Source organism: Mesoplodon densirostris, chromosome 8 (genome assembly GCF_025265405.1).
Source record: "Mesoplodon densirostris isolate mMesDen1 chromosome 8, mMesDen1 primary haplotype, whole genome shotgun sequence".
Lineage (NCBI taxonomy): Eukaryota > Metazoa > Chordata > Mammalia > Artiodactyla > Ziphiidae > Mesoplodon > Mesoplodon densirostris.
This window is the reverse complement of record NC_082668.1, coordinates 14,892,739-14,903,713: the sequence shown is the minus strand read 5'-3', so window position 1 is coordinate 14,903,713 and position 10,975 is coordinate 14,892,739. Positions and strand designations below refer to the sequence as shown.

Here is a 10,975-nt window from a genome sequence, read left to right as displayed (position 1 = left end):
AAAACCGAACCATGGAGAAGTTAAGTCACTTGCTTAACAGTCACAAAGCTATGAGAAAGAGAAAAGCAGCCCTAGACCTCTAGGAGCTGGCCTGGTACTGTCAGTCAGACTTGGGTGTTGCTAAGAGCTTCTGGGTGCTCACAGCTGGTTCCTGTGGAACATAAATGTCACTGAACCGAACTTGGGTCCATTAGGCCGCAGCGCAGCAAAGCCAACCTACTGACAGCAGGTTGTGGTGAAGGAAAGTACAGCATTTACTTGCAGGGCACCAAGCAAGGAGAACAGGCAGCTCGTGCTCAAAAGACCCAACTCCCTGATGGCTTTCAGGGAAGGGTTTTTAAAGGCAACATTTGGGGTGCGGGTTGCAGTTTGTGGACTTTCCTCTGGTTGGTTGGTGGTGAGGTAACGGGTTATGTTTCAGAATCTTAAACATCAACCTCTGGTTCCAACTGGTCTGGAGTCTACGTGCTTTTGGTCAGCCTGTAGTCACCATCCTCCACCTGGATGGAGGGGAGGTCTTAGTTTCTGCAGAATACCTCAGAGATATGCATCAGACTGCTATGTCTCTTCCTTGAGAAGGAACAAGGACTATGTTTTATGGCTAAACTATTGTTTAAGCTATCATTACTTTCCTTGCTTGACTGCTATTCCTTTGTTTCTATCTATGTTCCTTCACTCCCCTAATTAGTAACTGAGTCTGCTCTTTGGAACTCAGGGAAGACCTAGTGACTAAAGCCTTTTTCTACCAACAAGAAATTGGGGACATGGAAGGGCTTTTTTGTCCTGCTTGGTTTCAATCCCCCCCTTTTCTTTAGTACTGCTCAATGAGAAACTTTCAATACAGAGACACTTCATTTAACATTATTGTGCTCCAACTAGATTATCAGATCATTTATTAGATTATTTCTCTCAAGTAATGGGATATTGCAAAAATACAGTTCCCTGTGCTTTCTTCCATTCCATTTATTCAATTGATATTCCATGAATTTTCAATACTTCACATTGCAGTGTAATACAAAGACCAATCACAATCCCCTCTCACCTTTTCTTAGAGAACTTGCTTCATCCAGAAATTCATCAGCTTGTTTTGTGATATGTACCAAATCCCTCTTTTCTTCTCTCCCTCCCTATAGGGAACCTTTTTACAAGCTGGAATGAACAGTTCAGATTCCTCCTCTTGAAAAGTTAAGCTAAGAGAACTAAACTGTTGTATGACTTGTCAAATAAAAATAACAGCTAGACAGTAGTTAATAACAGATTTTATTTAGGAACTGTTGCAATGAGGGAAAAGGGACCCCAGCATACAACTGGAATCAATTCCCAATATAGCAGGGACAAGTGGGGATTTGAGGCCAAGGAGCAGGGTGGGTGGTCAGTGGGTGGAAAAGTACTAAGAGGAAACATCAGGGGTAAAGGAGGAGTCTGGCTAAACCAAGTTGACAGAACTCTTGCAGAAGGCAGGCCAGGGTGATCAGACATCACTGGAGGATAGAGAGGCTTATAAGTTTGATTAGATATCAAGGGTGATGAGATAATGAGGATGGGGGAGCCTCTATAAACTGACTTAACAGGATTCTTTCTGAAACTGGGTGATGCAGGCCTGTCAAGTGGGGGACACTGGAACCTAAGATCAAAGCCTTGTTGAGGAGAGGGCTTACGGCAGCCTGACTGAACTTTGGTCAAGGGAGAATCTTTGCCAGATCCTCACATCAGAGATGCTTGAGCTAAGTAGTAACATGTTTGGGTCTGTGTTTCAGGGAGATGAATGTAGGTGAGATGTGTGAGGGAAGAGAGGAAGGTATAAGATTGATTACAATGAAGGCTGATTACACTAACCTCGGAGAGAGGTAGCCTAAGCCATCAGGTAGCTGCTTTCAGTCTGAACTGAAAAAGACTTGGCAACTAGACAAAAGAGGGTGTTTGTGGAAAAAGGAACAACTGAAGACATAGGAGCCCAATCTGGGTGAGGAGGGATTTTAACGCCATTAACAAGTAGAGAGACCACAGAAAGAGGTGCCCCCTTTCAACATCTAGATGTTCTGCACCCAACTCAAAATTGAGAATTCAGGGCTTCCCTGGTGGCGCAGTGGTTGAGAGTCCACCTGCCGATGCGGGGGACGCGGGTTCGTGCCCCAGTCCGGGAAGATCCCACATGCCGCGGCTGGGCCCGTGAGCCATGGCTGCTGAGCCTGAGCGTCCAGAGCCTGTGCTCCGCAACGGGAGAGGCCACAACAGTGAGAGGCCCACTTACCGCAAAAAAAAAAAAAAAAAAAAAAAAAAAAATTGAGAATTCAGACAAGATTTCCCTTGTGATTTAATATTAAATTTAAAATATATATTTACAGTTTGGTAAGAAAGCAATATAATGATATTGCTAAAAAGTGAAAGATTAAAAAAAGACATAAGTCCACTGTTCCCATCTTGATGTGTTTTTTTCCATTCTTTACCTTTTTTTTTCTGTAAAAAAGTTCGTACTTAGTTTTTAAATAAAAATGTTTATTTTGGATAAATCAGTATGTTTTAGCATAGGTGTCCTAAAACGAAGGCTTCTGGAGACATGCCAGGTAAATATTTGCTCATAAATAGCGGCTGGATTGATGGTCTGGAGCTCTAAGACATGTTGATAAGAAGTGTTTTCTTTTTTTGAGAATTTAAGTGTTTTCTTTAAACTAAACGTGAAACAACGTTTTTGTTTTACTTTAATTAGAACGGAAGGAACGAGAGCAACTGACAGGATGAAGAAACTTTTCCAGAAATTCCTGCACCCAAATACCCAGCAGGCCCTGTTCCCCCAAGAGAAATTCCCAGGCGCGCAAAAACACCAACGTTTGCGCATGCGCACTAAAACAGCCCAGTCGTCCCACCCGCCGCTCGCTGGCTCCGCCCCGGCCTCGCTCTCCTACCCCGGTTCCGGGGGAACTGTGTTACCGTGACGCTGGGCCGACTTTCTTCCTTCCGCCGTCCATTGCTTTCTTCTGCGCGATGGCATCCGGTTTGGTGAGGTTGCTGTTGTGGAGGCCTCGCTGCCTCCTGGCACCGGCCGTACCCGCTGTCGCCCCGCCGATTCGGGGAGTGAAGAAGGCATTCCGCGCCGCCTTCCGCTTCCAGAAGGAGTTAGAGCGGTGGCGCCTGCTTCGGTGCCCGCCACCGCCCGTGCGCCGGTAGGAGCCACCTCGGGACGGTGTTGGGGTGGCGGTTGGGGACCCTGGCCTCCCCTCCCCGCAGCTTCGGCCCGGCGGCGGGAAGGATTGCTCGTTGCTAGTGCGCCCCTGGCTTGACCCTAGTTGTGCGATAGGGACACCCGCGGGACGTGGACGCGTGGCCGAGGCAAAGGGAATGATGGATTTCTGCTAAGGGGTTGGGCGCGTGGCTGCCCCCGACGCTTTCGGAACTCCCATTTAGAATCCAAAAGTTGTGGGAAAGTTGTGAGAAATGAGGCCGGCTGGAGGGTAATCTTTATCTGGGCTTGGGTGTTGTAGCCCCTGCTTTGTGATGATGCCTGCGAACTCTTTGGGTACGGACAAGAGGGAAGAAAGCACTCTACAGTATTGCCCTAGCAAGAAAAAAATTACACAATCACAAGTCCACTGTCCAGAGAAAAAGGAAAACGGTTTGGCTTTAGATTTCTGCCGAAATTAATCTTGTTCCAGTAGTAGAAAATCTGGCAGGAGTAGACGGAGATCTTTATAGCTTCAAAAAAGACCTTACTATGCATGAGGTTTTGCACCTTTTTTTCTTTAATAATGTGTCTTTGACATGTAGTTGTGGCTATACAGGTTGATGCACCTCACTCTTTTATGACTCCATTTATGGTTGTTTGAGTTCCATACTGTTGCTATTACAACCGATGAAACAGTGTACATCTGTTAGTTACATTGATGTAGCAGCTTTGAAGTTATTACTCTTTTGGAAATTTAGTATGAAAATTTGATAGGTACTTTAATGTTGCCCTCCAAAAAAAAAGGTCGATCCGGTTTATACACCTACTAGGAGGTGTATACGTGTTCATAGTCCTATATACTTTCAACACAGAATATTAAGTTCTTTCTAAAGAGAAAAATAAAATAATGTTTCTTCTTAATTCACATTTGATTATTGTGAGGTTAGTCACTTTAGGCTTTTATAGTTGGAAGAAACTTTATGGATTGTATAGATTATATACATCGTATGACTTACAACCCATATCTTTATACTTTGCTGCACTTTTTTACTTAAAAGAGTTTTATTTTCGATTTATTGTCTTTATTTTATTTATTTATTTATGTTTGCGGTACACGGGCCTCTCACTGTTGTGGCCTCTCCCGTTGCGGAGCACAGGCTCCAGACGCAGAGGCTCAGCGGCCATGGCTCACGGGCCCAGCCGCTCCACGGCATGTGGGATCTTCCCGAACCGGGATACGAACCCGTGTCCCCTGCATCGGCAGGCGGACTCTCAACCACGGTGCCACCAGGGAAGCCCTATTGTCTTTATTTTTTAAAAGACCTATTAATCATTCTTGAGAATGATGATGAACTTTTAACCTATTTGTAATATTGATACTAGATTATTTAATTGCTAATTTAAATGGTTGCTTTCAAAACTTAAAATAATAAAATACAAGATAAATATAATATACTTACTGTTTATGGGTTGACCCTATGAAATTATAATTTGTATTTCATATCTAAGTATGAAGCGTAGTCCCATTTAGAGCAGAAGTAAAGAACCTAAAAGTTAGGATAATGGCTTAGTCTCTGATGTTGAAGAACCACTTTGATGTGGCATTTGACTCAAAGGGAGAATTAATCTGGCAAAGAACCACAAGTAATCATGAGACATAAGTTTTAATTTTCAGAAAATCAGAGTCTGGAATTTAAATGAAACTCAGTATTTTAAAATCTCCTTTATATAATTAATAAAATTGCATCACAATGAAAAATGTTTGCATCATAGTAACATCTTGTTCTCTTTCCCATCTATCTTCTGTTTTACATTTTCAGTTCAGAGAAGCCCAACTGGGATTACCATGCTGAAGTGCAAGCATTTGGCCATCGGTTACAGGAAACCTTTTCCTTAGATCTTCTCAAAACTGCATTTGTTAATAGCTGCTATATTAAAAGTGAGGAGGCCAGACGCCAAAAACTTGGAATAGAGAAAGAAGCTGTTCTTCTGAACCTTAAAGACAATCAAGAACTATCTGAACAAGGGACATCTTTTTCACGAACCTGCCTCACACAGTTTTTTGAGGATGCATTCTCAGACTTGCCCACTGAAGGCGTTAAAAGTCTAGTTGACTTTCTCACCAGTGAGGAAGTTGTGTGTCACATAGCTAGAAACTTGGCAGTGGAGCAGTTAACGTTGAGTGCAGAGTTCCCAGTCCCCCCAGCTGTGTTAAGGCAGACTTTCTTTGCAGTGATTGGAGTCCTGTTACAGAGCAGCGGACCTGAGAGGACGGCACTTTTCATCAGGGTAGGTGATCGTTAATTGCACACGCTGGGACATGCTTGAGGTAGACAGAAAGAGAAATTTATTTTTGTACTTAATGTCCTTGCTCTGTGACCTTGGCAGGTTACGTGTGAGTTTTTCTCCCTGCCCAAACTGAGAAAGACCTAAAGCTTTTTTATGGTAGTGTCTTAATTATTCCAGTTGTCTCTTACTGAGGGCAGCATCAGAGGTGAATACTAAATTCTGGGTTGTGAGTTCGTAAGCACTGCAAGCCCTGCCTTTAGCTTTACATCCTCAGGTACAAGGGTAGTGCCTACATGGTGGATGCTCAGTAGATGTTTAGTGAGTGAATGAGTCCAAAGACCACTATTGGAGGGGCTAGTATGTTTAGGGAGCACCATGCTTAAGTACTAGCTGCTGTTCTGTTCTTCTAAAGTGATAAAGTCTTAGATTTCTGAGTCCCTATGATGTATACCTAACTCCTTGTTAGCCAGTAGCTTGGCTAATTAAAATACTTAATAAATAATTGGTATGACTTAACTCCAGTGTCCTTTTAGAATTGTTAACTGGGAGAAGTTTCATCCTTTGCTTTTGGATGAAAACAAGAGTTTTTGGTCTTTCTTACATAATGGATAGTCCAGGCAATCACTTCAAGTCACAAAAACAGTCTTGATTCAGACCTTTGAATGTCAGGTGTTTTAAACCAGCATCCCTTACTGTTGGAATCTGTTTATTTAGTTTTGACACTGAGTTTGATCATTTTGATCAAGAAGGATACCTGTATTGACCAACACTCAGACTTCGTTCATAGATGAGACCTGTCTTCCTCCTTCCCCAACCAGGGCTTATAATAGGTAGACTACCTGTTTGCCTTTGGGAAGCAGGTATGTTAAGTGACCCCTCTGGAGTGGGAGCTGAGGGAAAAAAGGAAAGCAGAAGATATTTACTTGATGTCTGTAAACTGGTTTAGTGCTTTCTGAGCCTGATCAGTGTTTAAAACAGACTCTAGTGAGCATTTTGTTCCCTGATGGAACCTTGTAACCAGGTTCCTTTACATGGGTGTTGGCTGTCAGCTTCTAGCGTCCTGGGTGGGATTCCTTTCAAAAGGACATCCCTTCTGTGAGTTCCACGTCGGGTCTTAAGGATTTGTATACCTGTGAGATCAGGTGCAGACTTCCACCCCACCACTGCGGGCAGCTGCTGCCAGCCTGCTGAGCAGGCGTGTGTGTTGGCTGCCAGTTGACTGATCATCACTTGCCTCAGATTCAGAAGCCAGTGGACCCTGTGAAGCCCTCTAGGCTTAAGGTGAAAAGGGAAGCCTCTCCTGCCCCTTCCTCCCCCTGCAATTAAATAGCTTTTTCTAAAGAAATTCTGACAAAATCTTCCCTTGATTTCCATTCTCTCGCTATCACTATAGTTTATGTAGAGGCTAGAACTGCCTAGTTTTGGGTCACCTTTTTGAAATTTCACAGGGTAGTCATGAGACCATTTTGGAAATACTTGTTTATCATATTTTAGTGCCTCTGTTGACAATTCCAATTGTAGATCCTAGTAGAGTCAGATAATTCAGATAACCATTCCTAAGTCAAGAGCTTTGATATCTCCCATAGTAAAACTGACTGCATTGGTGGTGTAGTGGTGAGTGTAGCTGCCTTCCATAGTAGAACTGACAGGTTTGAATTGTCTTATTTCATTCATTTGTCCACCTAATATTTATTGTCTGCTGTGTGCCGGGCACTGTGCTGAGCACTGAAGCCCGAGCTTAGTAGCATTCGATCCTTGCCTTCATGGTCCTACTCACAGCTCATTAGACAGGTAGAGTGGAATATGGGCGGTGCTCCCAGTTATTGTAAGGAGGAGAGGGAGCCCAGGAGGCAACAACTAACTCTAGCAGGGCTGGGGCAGCTTTACGGAAGTGACACCTGCCCCAAGAAGGTCATTCCAGGAAGAAACCTTGAGGATGAGCTTCTGCTCTAGGAACTACAAGTAATTTTGTGTTGGCAGATCATTTTGTATCTGGGGAAATGATGGGAGATGGGTCTGGACCTTTTAGAGCCAGTGTGGGGAAGATCTTTTGAAACTGTGCCTCAGTATTACCATCACTGAGAACGTGGTAGAAATGCAGACTCTCAGGCACCACCTCAGACTGCTAATGAGAATCCCTGGGAGTATGGCCTAGGAATCTGTTTTAACTAGATCTCCAGCTGATCCTTAAGCACCCCAGAATTTGAACAGCACTATTTTTAGCCATGCTGAGGAGTCTGTATTTGATGGGCTAGTAAAGGCTAATGTGGAGACAGCTGGAGAAGCTCTAGGTAGGAGATCTTCATGATCAAATGTGCATTTACTTGTTTATTTTGATTTACAGTATGAATTTCAGGTGTGCAATATAGTGATTCAATATTTTTATAGATTATACTCCACTTAAAGTTATTATAAATTATTGACTATTTCCTGTGCCATACAGTATATCCTTGTGGTTTATTTATTTTATACATAGTAGTTCTTACCTCTTAATCCTGTTAAATTTTTAAATTTCTATAAAAAATATAATTTGAATTATGGCCCTTATTTTCTTTATACTAATTTAAATGTATCAATTGTATTTTTTATATGCAGGACTTCTTAATTACTCAAATGACTGGCAAAGAACTCTTTGAGATTTGGAAGATAATAAATCCCATGGGGCTACTGGTAGAAGAATTGAAGAAAAGGAATATCTCAGCTCCCGAATCTAGACTTACTAGGCAGTCTGGAAGCACCACAGCTTTGCCTGTGTATTTTGTTGGCTTATACTGGTTAGTAAAATTTTAATCTTAACTTCATAATATGGATCGGAAGCCTTCAAAACTGACTTTTCACAATTTCTTAGTATAACCTCTAATTGCATTAAAAGATTTTATAAAAATCTCATTCCCATGGTTATCTAGTCACTACTTCCTTTCCTGCTGGTCATCCTTAGAATAGTAGCTTTTGTTAACCAACTCTTCACTGTAGAATTTCATGGAGTATCTGCTAATCTAAATATTTCTGTAAAAAAATTTTGACTCATAAGTATTACAGATTTAACCCCAATCCACACTTGTAACAGCTTCAGTTGAGCCTAGAACTGGGAAAGAAAAGAAACTAAACGTTGTCCACCAAAAATGTATAATTCACCCATGCTGAGAACATTTTTGGTTTCTTAGTTAACAGTTGACCTGCCTCAAATTGATTTCAGGTGGATTGAAGTATTAAATGTAAACTGTGAATATCTAAGGTAACTAACCAAAATTTAGGTCAATATTTTTCTGATCTTTATGTGATGTAGGACTTTATAGGTATGAAAGCAATGGAAGACATTGCAAAGGAGAAAACTGATAATGTTTTAAGAAGTTTCTTCTTTAGTTTTAATTGAAGTGCAAAGCAAAATGAGATACTCTTGCTTATCAGATTGACAAGCTTTAAACACATCCTTTATCAGCAGTTCATACACTTGCTGGTAGAAAGAAAAAAAAGCGCAATATTTCTGTTACTTTTGGTGAATATCGTTGCCAAAATTAGATCAGGCAAAACTGATGTGTGCACTTTGTTTTATGATGCACCATGTAATTTTAGGCTACTGTTGGGTTGTTTTCCTAGTGATAAAAAGTTGATTGCAGAAGGACCTGGGGAGACAGTGATGGTTGCAGAAGAAGAAGCTGCTTGCGTGGCACTTAGGAAACTCTACGGGTTCACCGAGAATCGCCGGCCCTGGGACTATTCCAAGCCCAAAGAACATGTGAGAGCAGAAAAGACCATCACTGCCAGCTAGCCAGCCAGAGATGTGGCAGCCTGAAATTTGTAAGCAAAACAGCGAGACAAATGTCAAAAGACGTCCAAAGCTGGACATTTTTTAAATTGTAAAGAAGTATAGCTTATTCCTCATACTGAGTTCCTAAAATTAACAAGTATTGATATTTATCAGGTCACTTTTTTTTTCTTTTTAATCATTTTTGTTTTGTCAGAAGTCTTTTGTTATTTTTCTGATAAATTTTAACTAAAGTTCTTGATTTTATTATTGTAAATATTTAACTTGTACAGTTAGGTGTATCTTATTCCCTTCTAGCTTTGAAGTATCATAATTTGAATATATGTTTTATGTGAAGTTTGCTGTAATGCCAATAAAAAGTTACTCTTTAAGTGTTTCATTGTAGCTTAATTTGCTATACCCAGGTTAGTGAACTTTGCTTCCCTAGTATGGATTTAGCTAAAAAGTAATGTGATAACTCTTAACCTTTAGAAATGTAAGGGGCTGATTATAATAATTAGGCATTTACATGAACTCTAGATTCTGTCTAGGTTTAAAATTCTGTATACTAATTAATTTCATAGTTATTCAATATCTATAAAACAAATGAACAGCAGGGAACGTACATTTTATGCTTTTAAAATAAAATCAAAAGCAGCTTAAAATGTTGAAGCTAATGGAAAAGTAAGGTATGTATTTATCAATTAGTATTCCATAATCATCATCATACCTACCATGTACCAAGCACTCTTCTAAGTATTTTATTATAACACGTTTAATTCAGTAGAGGACAAATCTTAAGAGTGTGTCCTGGTTCTTTAATCCTTTGTGTTCAATTCAGTAATCCTTCTGCGAATTCCCTTTGATTTATTTCTTTTCAACTTTTTGGCAACAGTAATAATTTTTAGTTTCATTTTGCCAGTAGTCACTCCCAGAGGTTAACAAGAAAAGTGGGACTTGGGAGTTGAGAATAGAAAAGTGGTAAAATGTTTAAACTGACCGCACTTTTGCCATGAAATCTTTTTTATAAGGGAAGATGAAGGATCTTTGAAACTCCTTTCCTGAGACTGGTTAGGAAAGTGGACTTAATGTTATATGTAAGAGGGCTCACAGCTATGACAGCTAACACAGAGACTGCTTTTGGGGGGAAGTTTGAGAATGACCTAGTTGGCAGAATTAGTAGGCTAAATGTAAACTATGTCACCTTTCTTTTGAGAGTAACTGCAACTCCTAATAATTCAACACAGGGATAGAGGACCAAATCCAGTAGTAAAATGCTACTCTTATGCATATCATCCATGACAAGTAAACCTGACTTGATAAGCATCTCTTTGACACCATAGGAGGAAAGATTATAGAAAGTTTCTGGGACGCAAAAGATGGTACATGTCCTCCAACCACTTACTCATCCAGCATGTGCAAAATGTCAGATTCTAGCTAGAGCAGTGTTCTAATTTTATTTTAGTTGAATATTTTTTTGAAAAGTCTGGAGAACTCAGTTGCAAACTCAGTAATCCTTTTTTTCCCCCCATAAATTTGTGCTGATATTTCTCCTGTTCAGGGCAGTTTGTAGGACCTTAATCTACAAGGTTGGAGGGGAAGTATCCTCAGGTTTTCAAGCTTCTAAACTTGAATGCTTTTAGATTAACTTGTGGAACAAATCTAGCTCTAGTTCATGAAAACTGCTTTGCAAGAGATCCAAATCCCTTGAAAAAGAATGATTTCAACACAATTATAAAGTCTTAGAACCTAAATTAAGTTATACCTTTTAAAAGCACCCA

General features: G+C 40.7%; 1 protein-coding gene across 1 annotated transcript; it reads left to right on the top strand.

Moving 5' to 3' along the window:
• Positions 1-2,954: 2,954 nt before the first annotated feature.
• On the top strand, positions 2,955-9,514 carry MRPL44 (mitochondrial ribosomal protein L44). Its single transcript, XM_060106668.1, has 4 exons — positions 2,955-3,161; positions 4,981-5,449; positions 8,045-8,223; positions 9,047-9,514. Exons 1-4 carry the CDS (start codon positions 2,983-2,985, stop codon positions 9,216-9,218), a joined length of 999 nt encoding a protein of 332 aa, XP_059962651.1. The 5' UTR covers positions 2,955-2,982; the 3' UTR covers positions 9,219-9,514.
• Positions 9,515-10,975: the final 1,461 nt, after the last annotated feature.